This window comes from Alnus glutinosa, chromosome 3, assembly GCF_958979055.1.
Source record: "Alnus glutinosa chromosome 3, dhAlnGlut1.1, whole genome shotgun sequence".
Taxonomy (NCBI): Eukaryota; Viridiplantae; Streptophyta; class Magnoliopsida; order Fagales; family Betulaceae; genus Alnus; species Alnus glutinosa.
In genome coordinates this window covers 15,005,301-15,024,573 of record NC_084888.1, presented here as the reverse complement: position 1 = coordinate 15,024,573, position 19,273 = coordinate 15,005,301, and the positions used below count along the sequence as shown (strand labels likewise).

At 38.0% G+C, this 19,273-nt stretch overlaps 1 protein-coding gene across 1 annotated transcript; it reads left to right on the top strand.

Moving 5' to 3' along the window:
* Nucleotides 1-747: 747 nt before the first annotated feature.
* Nucleotides 748-15,104, top strand: LOC133864458 (uncharacterized). Its single transcript, XM_062300800.1, has 11 exons — nucleotides 748-1,090; nucleotides 1,749-1,913; nucleotides 2,014-2,196; nucleotides 2,305-2,404; nucleotides 2,519-2,549; nucleotides 6,005-6,047; nucleotides 6,872-7,024; nucleotides 8,926-11,176; nucleotides 12,593-14,003; nucleotides 14,333-14,416; nucleotides 14,688-15,104. Exons 2-11 carry the CDS (start codon nucleotides 1,855-1,857, stop codon nucleotides 14,750-14,752), a joined length of 4,380 nt encoding a protein of 1,459 aa, XP_062156784.1. The 5' UTR covers nucleotides 748-1,090; nucleotides 1,749-1,854; the 3' UTR covers nucleotides 14,753-15,104.
* Nucleotides 15,105-19,273: the final 4,169 nt, after the last annotated feature.

The following is a 19,273-nucleotide window of genomic DNA, read 5'->3' as shown; positions in this document are numbered from 1 at the left end:
TTACTAAGATTTTATTCAATTTTTTCTAATTTTGTCTCAAATTTTTTAAACCATCCAAATATAATTTTAAAAAACAAGTTCTCTCGGTATTTGTAATTTTAAATATAATACAAATTAGTAGAATATAATCCAAAAAAATCGTACACCAAAACGAGTTTTTAGTATCTGTGTTAAAAAATTAAAAAATTTTTGGTACAAGAGAATTTATATATGAACACAAAAGTCTTAAAAATGCAGTTAAGTATTTAGTAAAATAGTAATTTGACTTTTAAAATCGTAATTTATTATTAAAAATTGTGTATTTTTTTTTTTTTTCAAATAATACATTTTCTATAATTTAATTTAAAACCCAACTTTTAATTTACGAGATTACAGTACTACTACAGTAGAATTATCTCTTATCATCTATGAGTTATTTAGATAATTTCCTTCTTGGAAGATGGAAATAATCTTGTTCAAGCATTGACTGCTACATCTTTGTAAATACATGAGAGATTAATTATGAATATATTAATACTGGAACATCTTGATCGATCCTCATCTTTCTCCACCAAGTAGTAGTAGTAGCAGCTGGAGAGTATGATGGGTAATAATATGCAGGGAAGCCCATTTGCGTAAATTCACGTCAACAGAACAGCACAGTGAAGCCCATTTTTCTGTAATTTAACCTCGGAACCAAACAGTCATTGTCTTTGAATTCTGGTAAAAGATTAGGATTAACGAATCACATACTTCAAAACTTGTCTGAAAGCACACACTTCTCTCTCTCTCTCTCTCTCTCTCTCTCTCTCTGTGTACTGTATAGACTCTATAGAGAGTGTGGAGAGAGAAAGAAAGATACACGTTTGTGGGGATGAGTAAAGCAAAAACCATGTTGTCCTCGTTAGGGTTTTCTTAGAAAAATAAAAGCAAAGCCCATTAAAGTAATTGGGAAGAGCTATTCCCAGTGACTCGCACAGAAGAAGAAGAAGAAGAAGAAGAGGAAAAAGAGAGTATAAAAGCGAATAGAGCGAAATGTTGGTACCCATTTGAACCCGAATCGGAGGATCCGATTACGCAAGCCCAAGATCTCAGAAGATTCACCTCTCAGGTATGCTTTGATTCCCATGATCCCTCTCACATTTGCTTCAAATGGTCCGAGTGACTAGGGTCTTTTGAATTTTCGGCGTGCTATTTGGTTTGTGTATTTTGTGTGTTAATGTATATATCTATTTATACGTATACACATTTTTTTTTTTCTGGGTTTGGCTTCGTTTTGCTTTTGAATTTGGACTTGTCGGTGCAAAGTCTATGTGGGTTTGGTTTGGTTTGCCTTTTGGGTTTCGAAATTTATTGAACCAGATCTGGGACAAATAGGATTGATTTGTGTAAACTGGGGGTTCCTATTTTAGTGCAAGAGCGTGAATTTTGGTGCATTTGGTTTTGGGATTGAGATCTATCGGGTATTTTTAGTAACCAGTTTGCTCTAAAAGTATAGTGGGTTTTAGCCACTGGGCATCTACTTTCTAATTTAGACTTATTTTTAAGTAATCCATTTTGTTTGAATACTTGTATAATAAAAAAATCCATTTTGTTTCAATGTGGATTACTATAGTATATGGTTCCCTTCATTTATTTGAATAATTAAAGTTTTCGCTCTATGATAACTTCGTCTTAGTTTGCAACTTATGGATTTAGACTGCACTGCTTAATAAATTCTGATCGATATTAATTTATATTTTTAATTTTTTTTTTATTGGTTTTTCCAGAATCTGCTTTGTGCTAAAATTGTGAGGATCTGGGCTTGCATTTTGCTGAAAGTACGTCCGGGTATATGAATAATTCAGAGAAGATATAGTGTACAGTAGGGGGAAGATGAAGTCTGACACACCTCTTGACTATGCCGTGTTCCAATTGTCGCCAAAGCGCTCACGGTGAGGATGACCTCTTATTGGTTTTTAATTTTTCTCATTCTCTGTCTTTCAATTTATGTAGGATTGATATGGGGAAATATTCTTTTTCCTTTTTGGGCAGATGTGAATTGTTTGTCTCAAGTGATGGAAACACCGAGAAGCTTGCGTCAGGATTAGTAAAGCCATTTGTGACCCATTTAAAGGTTGCCGAAGAGCAGGTTTCACTTGCAGTTCAGACGATTAAACTTGAAGTTGAGAAGCATAAAAATGCCGAGATGTGGTTCACCAAAGGAACACTTGAAAGGTAACATATGTTGCCAATTGAAACAATTTTTAACTATATTTGGATTTGGCTGCCCTTCTACATAATAGAGTTTTGAGTTCTTTTACTTGATTGGAACTTGTTCTCCAGGTTTGTGCGATTTGTTAGTACACCAGAGGTCTTGGAACTTGTCAACACATATGATGTGGAGATGTCTCAGTTGGAAGCAGCCCGGAGAATATATTCTCAGGTTATAACTGCAATTCAAATATGCTAATAAAATGCAATTAATTTTATTACTGAATTCGGGAACTTATTTTACAATTAATTTTACTTCTGAATTCGGGAACTTATTCTATGCCAGGGGGCAGGAGCTCAGCATTCTGGTGCATTAGGTATGTTTTGTTTCTTTCTATTTGACTTTATGTAGTTGAATTTACTCTTTGATATAGGATTGGTCTGAATACAAGAAAACTTGCCTTTATAGTCCTGTCTAAGGAGTTATTTAATATTTATACTTTTGTCTTTTTTGTGTTTCCAATATAGAAGCAAATATGATGTTAAGAATTTCCTTAGAGGGGATTCATATGGTATTGGTTTTTTGTGATATTACTGTGGACGGTACAAGAGTGGTGGAGTTTAAACTTGTTGGAGTGAGAAGTGGGGAATTAGGATTGGTGGAGATACCCAGTGGCTGACCATTATAGTGGTTTTGGTCTACTTATTCACAATGCTAACTTTTGGAGCATCCTGAGTTGCATTTTGTCAACATAGGCATAGAGTGAGGTGTCAGCAGTTGGTGATGCTAATATTATCAGATGATAGTAACTGATATCCCATTAAGACTGCTGAATTTTTCCTAATAAGTTTCTGAGGTACATAGTAGTCTGTACATGCGTTATAAAATTTATATTGGGAATATGTAGTGGCTTAGAAAATCAATGTCAATGTTATATTGTACCTCGTTAAACCATAATCTATCACAAACTGGATTAAATTCTACATTTAGGGATTATTTTAAATACAGAACACAAATACATGCAAATGTCAATTTTATGTCGTGCATGCCAAGAAGTTTTGGAGTCTTATCAGAAACATATTTCTTTATGTTGTACATTCAAGAGAAAACTCATCTCATATACTTATATAATAAGTTATCCATTTATGGTATGGTAAGTCCAAATTTGGAAGTATTTTAATATCATAACCTGTTCTTTATCAGGAAAAGTAAATAAATAAATATTATGGTGAATTGAACTTTTCCACTCCAAATTATGGGGTGATTTGCAATGTCTCGCTAAACCATAAAATTGAGCATCAGGCCCCTAATATAGGCATAACCGCAAATAGCCCTCAGTTCTTTGAAATTACCGTTAAGTATAATTATCTTAATGATGCGTGCAAGGTGCGTGACTATGGGCCCATCACTAAACTGAAAACAAACAAAAAGTTGCAATTTTGGCCCCAAAATTGTTGTTTGAAGGTCCTCTCTCAACAAAAGCAAAAAATTAGATCCAAGGCTTGAAGCGTAGATGTTGGTTCAATAAAAAAACTTCAATTTTCAAAGTTGATAAAACAATTTTTATATGAAAGAGAACTAAATGAATTTTGTATTGAACTTGACCATCTTCTTCTCTATTGCTTTGTGTTATTTTTTTTATTTTATTTTTATTTTTTAATTTTTTTGATGAGTAAGAGATTTATTTATTTTTTTAATCTGTTATGTTATGTTTGCCCTGAATCCTACGTCCCAGAGGATACACACACTGTTTCAAATCATTTTTCTTGTTTCTGTATCGTTTTTTAAGCAAACAAAATGGATCAAGGAAAAAAAGTTGTGAGATCAAAAGTTCATAGGAGGTTGCTTGACGACTAGGTTGCAATGGGTTAGGTTTTCAATGGTGAATGAGACATTGATAGCATTGATTTGGATTTGGAGGTTGATGGTGATGAAATCAGCAAAGTAGGTGCTGTTGGTGAGGATGCCGAATTGTGGTGACAGTGGGGAAGACAAATTGTGGCCAACGGTGAAAAAGATTTGAAAAGCAATGGGCAAGTAAGGTCATGCTTAGAGTGGGAGTGGAGAAGGATGATGGTGAGCTGGGGTGGTGGTGCTTGCAGATGATGCCGGATCTAACAAGCCAACGGTGGCTGGCTGTGAAGATCTCAGCAGATTTTCTGGAAAGGGGAGGAGTGACAATGAAAATACACTATCAGAGGATATTCAAATGGAAATATAATTGTTGCTACTTGCTAATGTTTGTGTAACTAGAGAGAAGGAAGAAGGGTAAGGATTCCTTTTTGAAACGCACTTGGGCACTCTGTCTTGTTGCTTTTGAAATGCGAGTATGCCAAGTATTCATTTCTATGTTGTGCATTGGTGCCTAAAGAATTGTGAATGAATATTTCAATGTTTGTGTTATGGCCAGTTTACTTGGCAAAGGACAAAGAAGAAAAGGAAAAAAGGAAAGCTTGATTGTGTGCATGTTAAAGTGCTAGAGACACATATGAAAAGTTGAAAATGTGTTAGTGGTGTGTCCTTGTAGATTTTGAAGATCAACAACACATACCCTTGCAAAAGCATCACCATAAAGTTTAGCTATGGATTATGTTGTAGTAGCTAGTAGAGAGAAGAAACTAAACTCATGATTATTGTTATAGACCAAACAGGTTTCATCTTGAGAGCACTATCGGGAAACTTAACAAATGACTTTGTTTGCCTGTGGCGTTGCCCATGGCTGGTTATCATGAGCTCGGATCTCTTCCTCGAAGCTGTTAGTGTCTGCCGGCAATAAGATCAGTTTCATTGGGTTCAATTCACCTGTTGGCAGTTGGGCATTAAGGGGGAGTTTTACTTATTGAATACTTTTGACCTTTCTATGTGCATCAGTGGTTTTAGTGAAGAAAATTCAGGAAACAGGAGAGTTGGTTCCCATGCACTGCTGCATAATTATCTTGCCACTGTACTGAGCAAACATGGTAGTATACCTGGTTCTAGTGTTAGGGTGTGGCTTTTTATTTGTGCATGGGTCAGTCAAGGTATTGAGGTGTGGCCTTGACATAGGGCATTTTGATCCAGGCAGTGGCTCACTAAGTGGGCTTTGATTTAGTGAATTTTAGGGTGTAAATACTTTTGTTCACTGAGAAGGCATTGCTTCTGCTTAATCAAGTATGTTATACATTGCAAGTGAACTGCTTTACCTGTCATGAAATGCAATCTGTTGTTCGATTGGTGCTGTTAGCTTAATTTCTGAGATAATGAGTAGTATTTGTATCCAAAACTTCCTCTTACTAATTAATATTAAATGTCCTGCAGATCATTGTCACGTGCGAGCCTAGTTATGGAGTTTCAAATTGAAATAAAATTGAACTGTTAAAGATACCCACACTCTAAATTTTATTATTTTAGTTTTTCTCTCTTCTTTTCCTAATGGGCCATGATGGTTTTTGGGGGGATTGGGAGACGCATACAAACTCATTCTGAGCAATAGTCTTTTCTAAAATCACCATGTAATATATCTTAACTGGCATGGTAACATGTCCTGAATGTTTATTTGTGGCAACTGAGTTTCCTGTTTAATAGATAAATGTTGTTGCAATCATTGATGGCAAACATTAGCTGTTTGCCCAAAAAAAAATACTCACGTTAGCTTTTATTTGCAACATTCTCTACTTCAGTAAGGCTTCTTTTGAGTCTCATTGCGCTGGAATATTTTTATTCTGCCTAGTTTATTAGACATCTGAAAATTATTTTGAAGTATTTCCTGTCGGAAGTGTCCTGCAAAATCTACATTCTTTCTGAAGCACGAGTCATTAATATGCTGACCCAGTTTTGGATAATATGCTCCAGGTGTGGATGGAACAGGAATCACAGCAGCTGCAGATGCAACAAAGTAATAATTTCTTTTTCTTCTTTTCTCCTCAATGTTTGTTTCAATTAATTTGATCATTTTCAAAATTTGTTACTGAAAGTTTTCACCTGGAGCTAAAACATGGATTTGAACCTTTTGGTTTCATTGTATGTTGCAAATTTCACTTGGTCAATTGCACTTTCCCTTTAGATGTCAGCCATTGAAGATGGTTTTGATGTTAACATCATTTAAAATGAGGGGCTACCTTTTGTGGTGACTGAGGTACGCTAGCCTGGATTTTTCAATTTGGCAATGGACAAGGTTTTCCTCCATTCCAGTCTATTAAACTAACATATGTTCTGAGAACATGTGATTCTCATATGCATTTGTAATAGGATTAACAAAGCATGTAAATTTAATAGACTGGGTTGGAGGAGAAAAACAAACAGTTTAGAGGAAAACTTTGTTCTTTGGCAATGAAGTAATGAAGCCTTCTTGGCTCTGATTAACAGGTGTGGATTTCTGGGAACTTAGGAATCACCATAGGTATCTGTTCACGGAAAGGATGTGTTATTAAATATTGTATATTGAGCTGGTGGACGGAAGCTTGTATACTTGGTCAACCCTTAATAAGGGGCAGGGACAGGTTATGTTGATCATCGCCTATGATGGAAAGTGCACAGTTAATCATTGTAATAATAGTTAAATGCATTCATTAATCATAACGAATGCTACTACTTTGTCATCGTAAAACTTAAAATGATGAGTTATGCTATAACAGATATTTTCGATGTGTTGAATTTACTCTCTCTCTGAATTGCTTGCTGTCTAATTTTTTTTTTTGCTATTTTCTCCACTTAATACAGGAAGGAGCTTCTGAGAGCTATTGATGTACGTCTTGTTGCAGTTAGGCAGGACTTAACCACAGCTTGTGCTCGTGCATCAGCTGCTGGTTTCAACCCTGAGACAGTGTCCGAACTCCAACTTTTTGCAGATCGATTTGGCGCCCGTCGCCTGAAGTAAGAACTCTAGGAAATCCTAACTTCAAGTAAACCTTATATCTCAAGCCTCATCCCATCCTCCCCCTTCTGTGCGCATGCACGTGTGTGTGCATGTATGCCTGTGTGCTTGTGCATGTGACATAAGGTGAACCCAGCTTTTTGTAGGGATTTAGTGCTGGGTTTTGGTAGGAGTGACAAAGAGGGAAGAATCTTCCTCCGTTTTGCTGGGATGGCAAACACAGAAGGAAAGAGAAATGAAGCGGAAATTTTCAAAACTTTTCTCCCTTCAGGTTAAAATTACTCTTCAAACTGTGCAAAGAGGAGAATCTCAAAATTGATCCGGGCTTGACCGGAAGTTTTTTCCCATGCCACATAATGGTATTTCCATTGAATGAATGTTGAGTGATGTGGACATCGGATGACAACATCTTTTTCTAAGGCATAAAATGAGGGGGGGAAAAGGATATAAAATTGACCATTGTTACAAGTTTTCCTTCTATATATTTCACCATTTGGTCTTAGTTTTATAGCGAAATCATTAGCAAGTTTGCCAGGTTAGTAATTATTCACAAAATTCTGCCCCTTGCGACCAGATTCTCTCAAAACAGATCTTGATTACGAAGATCTTATCCTTCACCTATTCTTTCCTCTTCCCTGCTGTACCCAATGTGTCATCCTGTCAAAGGATTTTGACACATTTTCTACTTGTTGCATATGCAGTCAAACGCGGCAGATATTCTGTTTTTTATGGAAGCTGTTTTACTTATTTGCCACATTTTCAACTAATTCTTGGTATAATGACAATGTCTTTTGGAACAGCTTGTGTTGGTAGAGTCAGTTGGGGCATTTTGGAAACCAAAGTGCAAAGGTTACTTCTTTTTGTTTCTCTTATCATTTAACATGAGTCATTTCCCCCCCCCCCCCCCCCCCCCCATCTTATAATAAAGCATGAGCCTGGTTTGGATTGATTCCTATTTTTATTCTCAACACTGGGTTAAGCGTTTGAATTGTGGAAGTAGCTCACATCCCATGATCATTTGATGATTTTGATAATATGGGGCTCACAAAATTGAAACTCCCTGTGGTTTTCAAATGTCCCAATTGTTAAGCTGTTGAGGTTGATAATCAATGTTGACAGGTCACATCTATGGTCCACTATTATGCCTAATTTATGCTACTGCTGAGCTATCTGGAAAATGAGATTTTACCATGTATTCTGAAAAGATATCCGTTAAAAAGCAAAAATTTGAAAATGGGCTGGCCTGACAGGTGCTCGTGATCTAATCATTCGTTGCTCAATCTTTGCTCACCAGTGACATGGGCTATACTTGTTTTTCATGATTGGTAAATTGATGGATTGTCTCTCCAGTCCACCAGCAGTTGCCTCAGATTTTGTTTGCTTTGCCTGAATTTTGTTGAATGGGTCGGTGGGATCCATCCTTGAATTGACCAATCTCTGCCCTGCTGCTCTCTTCGCACGCGCCACAAACATGTGGAGGGCAGGGCGATCCCAGATCAAGTTGCCAAAAAGGCTCAAATTAATTACTGAGCATGTAAATCTAATGCAGCCTTGTGATTCCATTTCCATTTGTTTGCTTCCGGTGGGGTCTTTCATTAGATTTTGTCAAGTGGGTCATGCTGAGAACTATTGTACAACTTTGTACAGAACCCATTTGCATGGCTTAAAAATAATAATAATAATAATAAAAAATGAAATAAAAGCGGTGGCCATCATCCTCACAATGTCAATTTGGCAGGTTTAGCAGTTACGGAGGCCCATTCGGCCTTTAGCTTGTCACTTTTTTTTTTTTTTTTTTTTTTTTTTTTTTTTTTTTAAGTAAACTAAAAAAAGAAAGGATTTTTATTTATTTTTATCCCTTATTATTATTAGGGGGACTAATTTTATAATTTTCGTGCAGCGAAGCTTGCAACAAATTCATCTCACTGTGCCAGAGAAGGCCGGACCTGGTCAACTCATGGAAGGCAGGTGTCGACGACCGAGCTGTGAGATCATCGTCAGAGTCGGACATGTCAATCGATGATCCCACGGAAGAGATATCTGGGGTCCACCGAAGGCCCCACCAGCCCCAAATTAAGCAACTTCACCCAACAGGTCCAGACGACCAGCGACAACAACCAAATCCAACGCAAGCGGAGTACCACCTGAACCCATCCCAGCCATTCACGTGTCAACAGCCCAAGTCCCTTGCCACCACCGTCCCTTCACGACGCAACTTGAACGAGAAAAACGAACCCAACGTGGAACATAGCCCATCCCAGGCCAATGCCCAAAACGACAAGAAAGAGGAGGAGGCTCTGACCGAGCCATCTTCCATTGCGGCGAGTCAACCCGCGAGGCGGCTCAGCGTGCAGGACCGTATCAACCTCTTTGAGAACAAGCAGAAAGAGAACTCTGGTGGCAAACCCATTGTAGCGAAGCCTGTGGAGCTGAGGAGGCTGTCGTCGGACGTCTCATCTGCGCCTGTGTCGGTCGAGAGGTCCGTGTTGAGGAGATGGAGCGGCGCGAGCGACATGAGCATTGATGTGAGCGGGGAGAAGAAGGATGTTGAGAGCCCTTTGTGTACACCATCTTCTGCTTCTTCTGTTTCTCAGGCCAAGCCGAATAATTTATTTTCAGGTGCATGTGAGGATAAGGACCGGAAGGGGTTGAATGACGCGGAGAGTTCGTCTAAGGTTGAGGCAAACAGTGATTCTGGTAAATTTGGTGATGGTGGCTTGAAAGATCAAGCTGAGGTGCAGAGCCGGGTTGGGGGGGTTTTGGGTAAAGAGGAAGAGGTCGGTATAAAGGCACGGACAAATTGGAAGGATCAGGCGGGGTCTCAGAGCCAATCCAGGGGTTTTACTGGTAGAGCAGAACCGCTTGGGTTGAGTGATCAAGGGGTTTCCCAGGAGAAGTTGACGGTTTCTTTGGCTAACAAAGAGAGGAATGATGGGGTTAAAGATCAAGTGGGTGTTGAGACGCAGTTGAGTGGCTTGTTGTACCGGGCTGAGGTTGTTGGAGGGAAGAATCAGATTGGAACTTTTGCCAACAAGGCAGGGGATGGTACGTATGATGGTGGATTTGTGAACAGAGTGGAGAAATCTGGACCGAGAGATCAGCCAGTGACTCAATCACGTGCTAGGGGTTCTCAGAGTCATTCCCGCTCTTTGTCAGGGCAGTTTGACGGTGGTAGTGGGCTAAAACTTAAGGGAACCCCCTCAGCTCAGCTCAAAGGAGTTGAGGTCAATCAATTGGATCCTCAGCCCAGGTGGAGCTCTTTTGCAGGGGAACTTGAGGAGGTTGGTAAGAAAGAATTGGGTTCATCAGATAGGCAACAACTCAAAGTGGAAGATTCTGGAGTCCAGAACATGAAGTTTCAGAAACCAGTTTCCGCTGGTCGTGAGCAGACTAAGAAGTCTCAGGGTAGTAGGAGGGATGAAATTGGTTTTGCTTGTGAAAACAGCAAGTTGGACAATCCTGGTAAAAATATTTTGGAGACTCAAGAGAGTGTTTCTACAATCTCAACAACACCATTGGAGCAAGTTCAGAGAGTTAGGCAGTCTAAGGGAAATCAGGAGCTCAATGATGAGCTGAAAATGAAGGCTAATGAGCTTGAAAAGCTTTTTGCAGAGCACAAGCTTCGGGTTCCTGGGGATCAGTCCAGTTCTGCACGGAGAAACAAGCCTGCTGACAAACAGATGGAACAGGCAGCTAGTTTACAGCACAGAAAATCAGCAGCAGCAGCAGCAGATATCGCTCCTGCAGAACTGCCTGATAAAAATTCAGTGATTGAACGGGCTTGGAGTTCTGTTAATATGTCACAGTTCAATACTCCAAGTCCACCGGTAAAGATGGTAGATAATCAGGATTATGGCGATACTTTGAGGAAGAATTTTTCTGAACTTAATTTTACAGATGATTCCAGAGGTAAATTCTATGAGACGTACATGCAGAAAAGAGATGCTAAACTAAGGGAAGAATGGAGTTCTAACAGAGCAGAGAAGGAAGCCAAGATGAAGGCTATGCAGGATAACCTTGAGAGGAGTAGATCTGAGATGAAGGCCAAGTTTTCTGCCTCTGCCGATAAGGTGGATTCATTGTCTGGTGCTCGTCGACGTGCAGAGAAACTCAGATCTTTCAATTTGCGGTCAAGTGTGAAGGTGGAGCAGGTACTCTTATTCTAGTATTGGTTTTAAGAAATAAGTGCTAAACCTGATGACTGGTAGAATTTGATGTTTATTCTGAATCTTTGTAATTCTGAAGCCATATTTTGGTTCCTACTGTATGTTTTATTTTTATTTATTTATTTATTTTGTGGATGAATGAGTAAATTAAACAACAAAGAATACAAACACCCCCTAGCAAATTCAGCTAGAGCTCCAGGAAACTCAACAAGCTCCCTGCACACAACAATCAGTAAAGGAACAAAGACACAACAATCCAAAGTCCCAGCCCCTACTTAAAGCCAGCATCTGAGGCAAATCTATACGTCTAGGTATACTGCACACTAACAGAAACCAAACCTGCTATACACTAAACAGAAAAACTCTGCAACAAATCCAGTTATACAAGAACCTCTGCACAAGATATTTTTACAACCAGCAACTGCAGAAAGAAAGACAGCAAAACTGCCTCTGCACATCCACTCTGGCAATCAGCAAGCAATTCCAGAATCCTACTCACAGCCAACTTCATCTGCCCCCAAAGATATTATCCAGAAGGCCCCAGCTGCAAATTAGTTCTTCATTTTCTTTGCTTCTTAGAAATCTTCCATTAGACATGATCCTCATTCTGACTTCCAACTAATTTTCTGTATTAGTTTCTCCTCAGTTTGTATTTGGTTCCCATGCCTAATGTTATTTCTCTCCCTCCAGAGACTATAAACTGAAGCACTCAAGCAAAGTTTGATCAAAACAGCTTTCAACCCTTTGCGGTTTTGCCTTTCCACTCCTTTACTCCTCTCCTAACAATATCATCCCATACAGTTGGAGGATCTACAATCAGACACTCCAACCAAACTCTTTTACAGAAACTACATTCAAAGAATAGGTGGCTTCTTCCTTCAATACACCTTTACAAAACACACAAAGAACATTACCTCCAAAGCCCAACTGAGCAACCTCTCGCCTGTGGTGAGACTATCATGAGCTGCCAACCACAAGATAAAGGCTTGCCTTGGGATTGCCAATGAGAACCAGATTAAACTCCACTAAATTACAGGCGCTGTTTATGCCAGATGACATTCCAAGTATTAGCACAATTGTAGACTCCTTTTTTTGAAACACCCCAAGTAGGCTGATCCACATCTCCCATGCTTACCAATGATAGTTTACTTTGAATCTTAAGAAGATCATCAGACACTGCTGCTTGCCAGTACCAATTCCTATTCCTGGGAACACTAGACCATTTTGCATCTAGTTGACTCCCTGCATCATAGATGACTCGGTTCCCATAAATTTCACGAAGAACCCCATCCGGATGCCAATAATCAAGCCATAGGAAGATATTTTCTCCATTCCCTACCTTAAACACAATAGTTTACTGTTTTCTTTTAAATAATCATAATACAATTTTCCTTCTTACAGCATCCAATAGATTCCCTTCAGAGTGAAGACGAGGAAGACCTTTCTAAATTTCCCCCGCAGAAATTTTATGGACAAGAAAGGTTTTTCAGTGAGTCATCTGTCGGGGATGTTGCTTCTAGAAACGCTCAAACAAAAAAGCTTTTACCCAACAGAAACTTGTCTTCATCCACCCCTCGCACCCCAGCAATTTCAGTTCCACGGTCATCAGCCAAAGTTTCCAATTCCAGTTCTGGGAAGCGAAGAGTCCAATCAGAAAATCCTCTTGCACAGTCAGTTCCAAACTTCTCAGATTTCAGGAAAGAAAACACGAAACCTTCTTCTGGAGCCAGCAAAACAACAACCCGCTCCCAGGTGAGAAACTTTGGCCGCAGCAAGAGTACCGCTGAGGAAATACCAGTTGCTAAGGAAGAGAAGCCACGGCGGTCACAGTCGTTAAGAAAAAGCTTTGTTAATCCTATAGAGTCTAAGGATTTGTCCCCTCTGAACTCTGACAGCTCTGTTTTGGCTCCATTAAAATTTGATAAAGAGCAGGCTGAGCAGAGCCCATATGAAAAACTTTCCAAGAATTTGGATTCAAAGCCTTTCCTAAGGAAGGGTAATGGCATAGGTCCCGGTGCTGGAGTTGCTATTGGTAAGCTGAAAGCTTCAGTGATATCTGAAACTTTGGAAAACGAAGAAGAATTTGACGAATTGGCCTTTGAGGCAGAAGATTCAGTGGATATGGCCAAGGAGGAAGAGGAGGAAGAGCTTGAAACCATGGTGATTGAAGATTGTGGTGACATGGAGAATGGAAAAACAAGATTGAGCCAGGGATCGGACAAGACCGCTAATTCTGGGTCTGAAAACGGTGATTCCATGAGATCTCTTTCTCAAGTGGACCCTGCTTCTGTGGCTGAGTTGCGTTCTACTGAGCCGTCAACTTTCCACAGTGTAGGGTCTTTGCAGGACTCACCAGGTGGAAGCCCCGTCTCATGGAACTCGCGCATACATCATCCATTTCCATACCAACATGAGACCTCTGATATTGATGCTTCTGCGGATTCCCCAATTGGGAGCCCTGCATCTTGGAATTCTCATAGTCTTACCCAATCAGAGGCTGATGCAGCTCGAATGCGAAAGAAATGGGGAACTGCTCAGAAGCCTATTGTTGTTGCTAATTCATCCCACAGTCAGTCTCGCAAGGATGTCACAAAAGGGTTTAAAAGGTTACTGAAATTCGGAAGGAAAAGTCGTGGGACAGAGAGTTTGGTGGACTGGATATCTGCTACAACTTCTGAAGGAGATGATGATACAGAAGACGGGCGAGATGCTGCCAATAGGTCATCAGAAGACTTAAGGAAGTCAAGAATGGGATTCTTGCAGGGTCATCCTTCAGAGGACAGCTTCAATGAGAGCGAGTTCAATGAACAGGGTAACCTACGTTTTTCCTTATTTTAATTTTTCATTTTATTTTCTAGGAATATTCATTGATGGCAGGCCAGCTTATATGGTATTTAGTTTCAATGTTCATTCTCTTAATTGATAATTTCCTCATGTAACTGCTGCCAATATGGTCTGCATGTTAGCCTGTAGCAAATGATTTAAACTTTACTTCTTTTTTCCCACTGGGTTAATTGTGCTTTTGTTCTTTGCTCCATCGTCTCCTTTATTTGTCTATTTCTTTTCTGTTTTCTGCTTTGGATAGAGAGAAATGTAATCTGATTTCTCAAGTTGATCACTCATCACTTTCGTTTCTTTCAGTTCAAGCCTTACAAAGCTCTATCCCAGCACCTCCAGCAAACTTCAAACTGAGGGACGATCATATGTCTGGAAGTTCCTTAAAAGGTACGTCAATCAGCATTAATCTGGTTCCATATCATTCATCATACTTTTTCTAGCAGTAATGTTATCAATGCTAAGGGGCTGCAGAAATAGTTACTGTCACACTTGACAATTGATAAAATGATACACTTGTAATTCCCCTTTGCAGAAATCTATATATATTATATGGACTAGAGTGTCATCTTAGAGTGCAGGAACGAAGTTCTGTTTATTTCATGAAGTAATTGCTGAACATTTTTCTGACAGTGGTGTACTTAAAAATTTAATCTTACAGCTCCAAGATCTTTTTTCTCGCTCTCATCCTTCCGAAGCAAGGGAAGTGATTCAAAGCTTAGATAATCTCACCTCTGAGCCGATTGCCCAGAGCAATTATGTTGGATTATCGAAAATGGTAGGATGTAAAGGATGATCAGATATACAAAATCTTGAGGTTAAGGATGCTGCAAACATTTGTAAAAGATCTAGAACGGAATATGTATATCTCCTTGGATTCATGAGGCCTTCCTCGCGATTTAGTCGGTAATATGATAGTGTGTTAAAATATGTTGTATATGTTATTGAATGAAGAGTTGCTTTTTTTTGGTTGTATTTCCTGTCAAAATTTTGTGAATGCTTGTAATCAATTTATGTCGGGGTCTTTTTATGTCATTGAATTTTGTTGGTAATGATAGGCACTTACGGTTGAAGTGAACTATTTTTCTTATCTCATGCAACGGTCTCTCTATCTCTCTCTCTAACAGATAAGAGGATTTTTTTTTTTGATGACCAAGTAAGACCTTGTCAATCAACAGAGGACTTGGTTTTATCTACTTAGAATTTCCATTTCTCGTTCTCATCTTATCAACAAAACCTTCTTGTCCTTAGCTTAACTATTGCTCTTAGATACCCTTTAAAGAAGATGAGTAATGCTATTTTCGACTCTTTCCACCACCGAGCACTGGCGGAAAAAGTCAGAAGGCAGAAAAACCAAAAGAGAGAAAATAATAATAATAATAATAATTATTACAAGTATATATATATATAAGCCAAACAAAACAACATGGATCAGAAGAATAGAAAATTTTAGAAACTAAATCTTTATAAGATATTGTTACAGGAGTTGTCCGCACAAAATGCTTCTTCTAACTTAGATCTAGGGAGACCGGAGACGAAGGGACAGAGAGGATTACACAGCGATTAGATGAGAGCAATGTTGTCAACGAAGGGACATAAATGATATGAGCAGAGATAAGATGGGGTGCAATGACAGGGAGATGGGAAGAACTGAGTAGGCTTGAAGCTTCTAGAGAATGGGAGATGAAGGGTCGTTTAAAGTGAGAATGGGTGTAGGGTTTCAATCACGAAGGGATGAATATATACATATACGTTTAAATAAAGTTCAAAACGGTGTCACTTTGAACGAATGACCCTCCTTTTTTTTTTTTTTTTTGGTGGGTTGGATTAGGTCAGAACACAAAAAATTCATATTCTCTTTCAAAATCTTACTTTTCTTCCGCTTACCAATCCGCCCTTGTCGGTGGTGGGTCGGTAGGCGACAAATGGGTCAAATGCCCAGCCCTAGTACTGGCTAGCCTTGTGCAATGGAACTTGTTCATGTTAGGGTGGCCATGCTTAGATTTCAGATTTCAGATAAATTGCATCCTATGAAATGACCGTGTGTCATGGGCTACTATTATAGGAGCTATGCCCTATGGTCCAGTTTAATTTTTTGTCTTTGCCTTTGGATCCAAGAGGCTAGTTGAGTGATCAATACAACCATGTATGCATGGTGGTTACGATCATACTGGATCAAATAAATTTCATAATAACTTCCCTTATCCTTTCTTTATACCATTTAAATATTCTTTCAAATAAATGTTACGAGAAAGAAAGAGGAAAGAGAAAGTCATTTCAATGTTCTTTTACATAAATGATAGGGAAAAGAAAGAGTAATAGTTTTTCATTTTTTTTGAATTTCCTTTATTTTAGGGAACATCAAAGGAGTCTATTGTAGGGTTTTTTTATTTTTTATTTTTATTTTTTATATAAGAGTTTTCCTTATATTTAGGAAATGAAATGATATTTAGGGAGTATGTTGCTAGTGCTACAAGTCGCGGACTTATACTTGATTTTTCTTTCCACCTGTGAAACACAACTGTGTTTTGCAGTTAGTCAGCAGCTAGATGGTGAGCCATGTGATACGATATGTACTTGTAGAGAATATAGTCAAGATCATCTTTGAGGAGTTAGACTCAGAGTGGTTGCAGAGCATGTGGGATAACGATGATGATACGCGTAGCAAGATGATCGAGATCCTTTATTTGATTTATATTATGAGGCGCATCGAGTTAACTAGAGGTTAGTTAATTCTCGAGGGTGTTATAGATCGTATCAGAACGAGTTTAACTCTGTAGACTTTGGGATTATTCAAGATTGCACTAGGAAAGATATTTCCAATGCATAAGGTAGTTAGATAGGATTAGAATTGTAGTAGGTTAAGTTGTTTGTTTGTGATCCTTCTGTTGAGTCGGTATTGACTTTGTTGTTTTTGCAGAAAGATGTCGCCACAGAAGAATGTTGCGATTGTTTCGAATGCGATCGAGATAGGAAGTGGTGAGGACATACACCAGGAGTCTGAGATTGTGTAGATTCTGGTTCGCGAAGTAGTTAACCCCGAAGCGACGTAGCTTTTGGCTGCAACTGCACGATTGGTTGAAGTGATGGCAGGTACTCATGTACCGGGTCAGCGTGCAGGAGAGCATGGCTGTTCGTTCCATGACTTCTATAGCCATCATTTTTCCACCTATGATGGAACGGGTGGACATCTCAGTGTAGAGAATTGGTTGAATGATATTGAGGAGCTGTTGGAAACGGTTGGGTGTACTGAAGAGCAAAAGGTTGCATACACTACCTTCAAGCTAGGAAGATGTTGCTTAGCTTTCACAATTTGCAGTATACCTTATTCTTCATGAGGAGAAGAAAGCTAGGAAGATGTTGCTTAGCTTTCACAATTTGCAGTATACCTTATACCCACACCTGAGGAATCAGATGGCATATTTGGAGATCAAGAGCTTCTCACAGTTGGTGAATCGTGCTTCGATATATGAGGAGAGTTCGAGAGAGATTGTAGTGTTCATTGCATAGTAGACAATTGGACGCGTGTCTACAGTACCGGTTACTGTAGACACGCGTCCAATTAGACACGTGTCTAATTGTACCGTAGTCACAAATTGACACGTGTATTTAATACACGTGTCAAATTGGACACGCGTATTTAATACACGTGTCCAATTGGACACGCGTATTTAATACACGTGTCCAATTTGGACAAGTGTATTATTACACGTGTCCAATTTGGACGCGTGTAAAAATACATGCGTCCAATTGGACGTGCGTATTTAATACGCGTGTCCAATTGGACACGTGTAATAATACACTTGTCCATTTGGACACGAGTATTTAATACGCGTGTCCAATTTGACACGTGTATTATTACACGTGTCAAACTGTTATTTTTTGCCAAATATATTTTTTTAAAAAAAAATTGTGTTGTGTTAATTTTTTGAAAAAAAAAAAAAAAAAAAAACCTCCTTATCTTATTAACCATACAAATTTGTGAAAATACAGTGCACATAGCTTACACACATAAAATTATGTTTGAAAGCTATATGCTATATGTAAATTCTATAATTGGAATTAAATACTTATAGTTTAGTCCCTTATATAGTACATACATTTAGGGATTATGGCTATATATAGTACATACACTTAGGGTTAGGGTTTATAGCTATATATAGTATATACACTTACGGCTAGGGTTTATACCTATATATAATATATATACTTAGGATTATGGTTTATCGATATATATAGTATATACACTTAAGGTTAGGGTTTTAGGGTTTATAGGTATATATAATATATACACTTAGGACTTTGGGTTATAATTTAATTGATCTTACATTTCATGAATAATAATGTCAATATATTTTTCACGTGTCATTATTGTACACTTTTAAATATATATATATATATATATATTAAATCATGAGCAGTTCAAAATTAAATTGTTCCGATATATATAGTATATACACTTAAACTTAGGATTTATAGCTATATATAGTATATATACTTAGGGTTAGGGTTTATCGCTATATATAGTATATACACTTAGGGTTTATATGTATATATAATATATACACTTAAAGCTATGGGTTATAATTTAATTGATTTTACATAATACTGTCAATATTTTTCACGTGTCATTATTGTACACTTTTAAATATATATATTAAATCATGAGTAGTTCAAAATTATATTATTCCGATATATATAGTACAAATACTTAGGATATATATAGTACATACACTTTGGGTTAGGGTTTATAACTATATATAGTACATACACTTAGGGTTAGGGTTTATAGTTATATATAGTACATACACTTAGGCTTAGGGTTTATGTACATATATATTAAATATATGTAGGGTTAAGGTTTATGTACATATATAGTACATACACTTACGGTTAGAGTTTATAGTTATATATAGTACATACACTTACGGTTTATGCACATATATAATACATACACCTAGGGTTAGGGTTTATGTACATATATAGTACATACACTTACGGTTAGGGTTTATAGCTATATATAGTACATACACTTATATATGTGCATATACTTTTCAGGTTAGGGTTTATGACTATATATAGTACGTACCCTTAAGGTTATAGTTTATAGCTATATATAGTATATGCACTTAGGGTTAGAGTTTAATTTTTTGGTTATGTTTTAGTTTTTATTTAGGGTTTAATATAGTATATATACTCAGTATTAGAGTTTAATTTTAGGATTAGGGTTTAGTTTTAATTTATAGT

Coding starts and splice junctions, on each gene's coding strand:
- LOC133864458 (XM_062300800.1), top strand. CDS start 1,855: ATGAAGTCTGACACACCTCTTGACTATGCCGTGTTCCAATTGTCGCCA. Junction 2,197..2,304: donor ACCAAAGGAACACTTGAAAG/GTAACATATGTT, acceptor CTTGTTCTCCAG/GTTTGTGCGATTTGTTAGTA. Junction 2,550..6,004: donor TCAGCATTCTGGTGCATTAG/GTATGTTTTGTT, acceptor AATATGCTCCAG/GTGTGGATGGAACAGGAATC.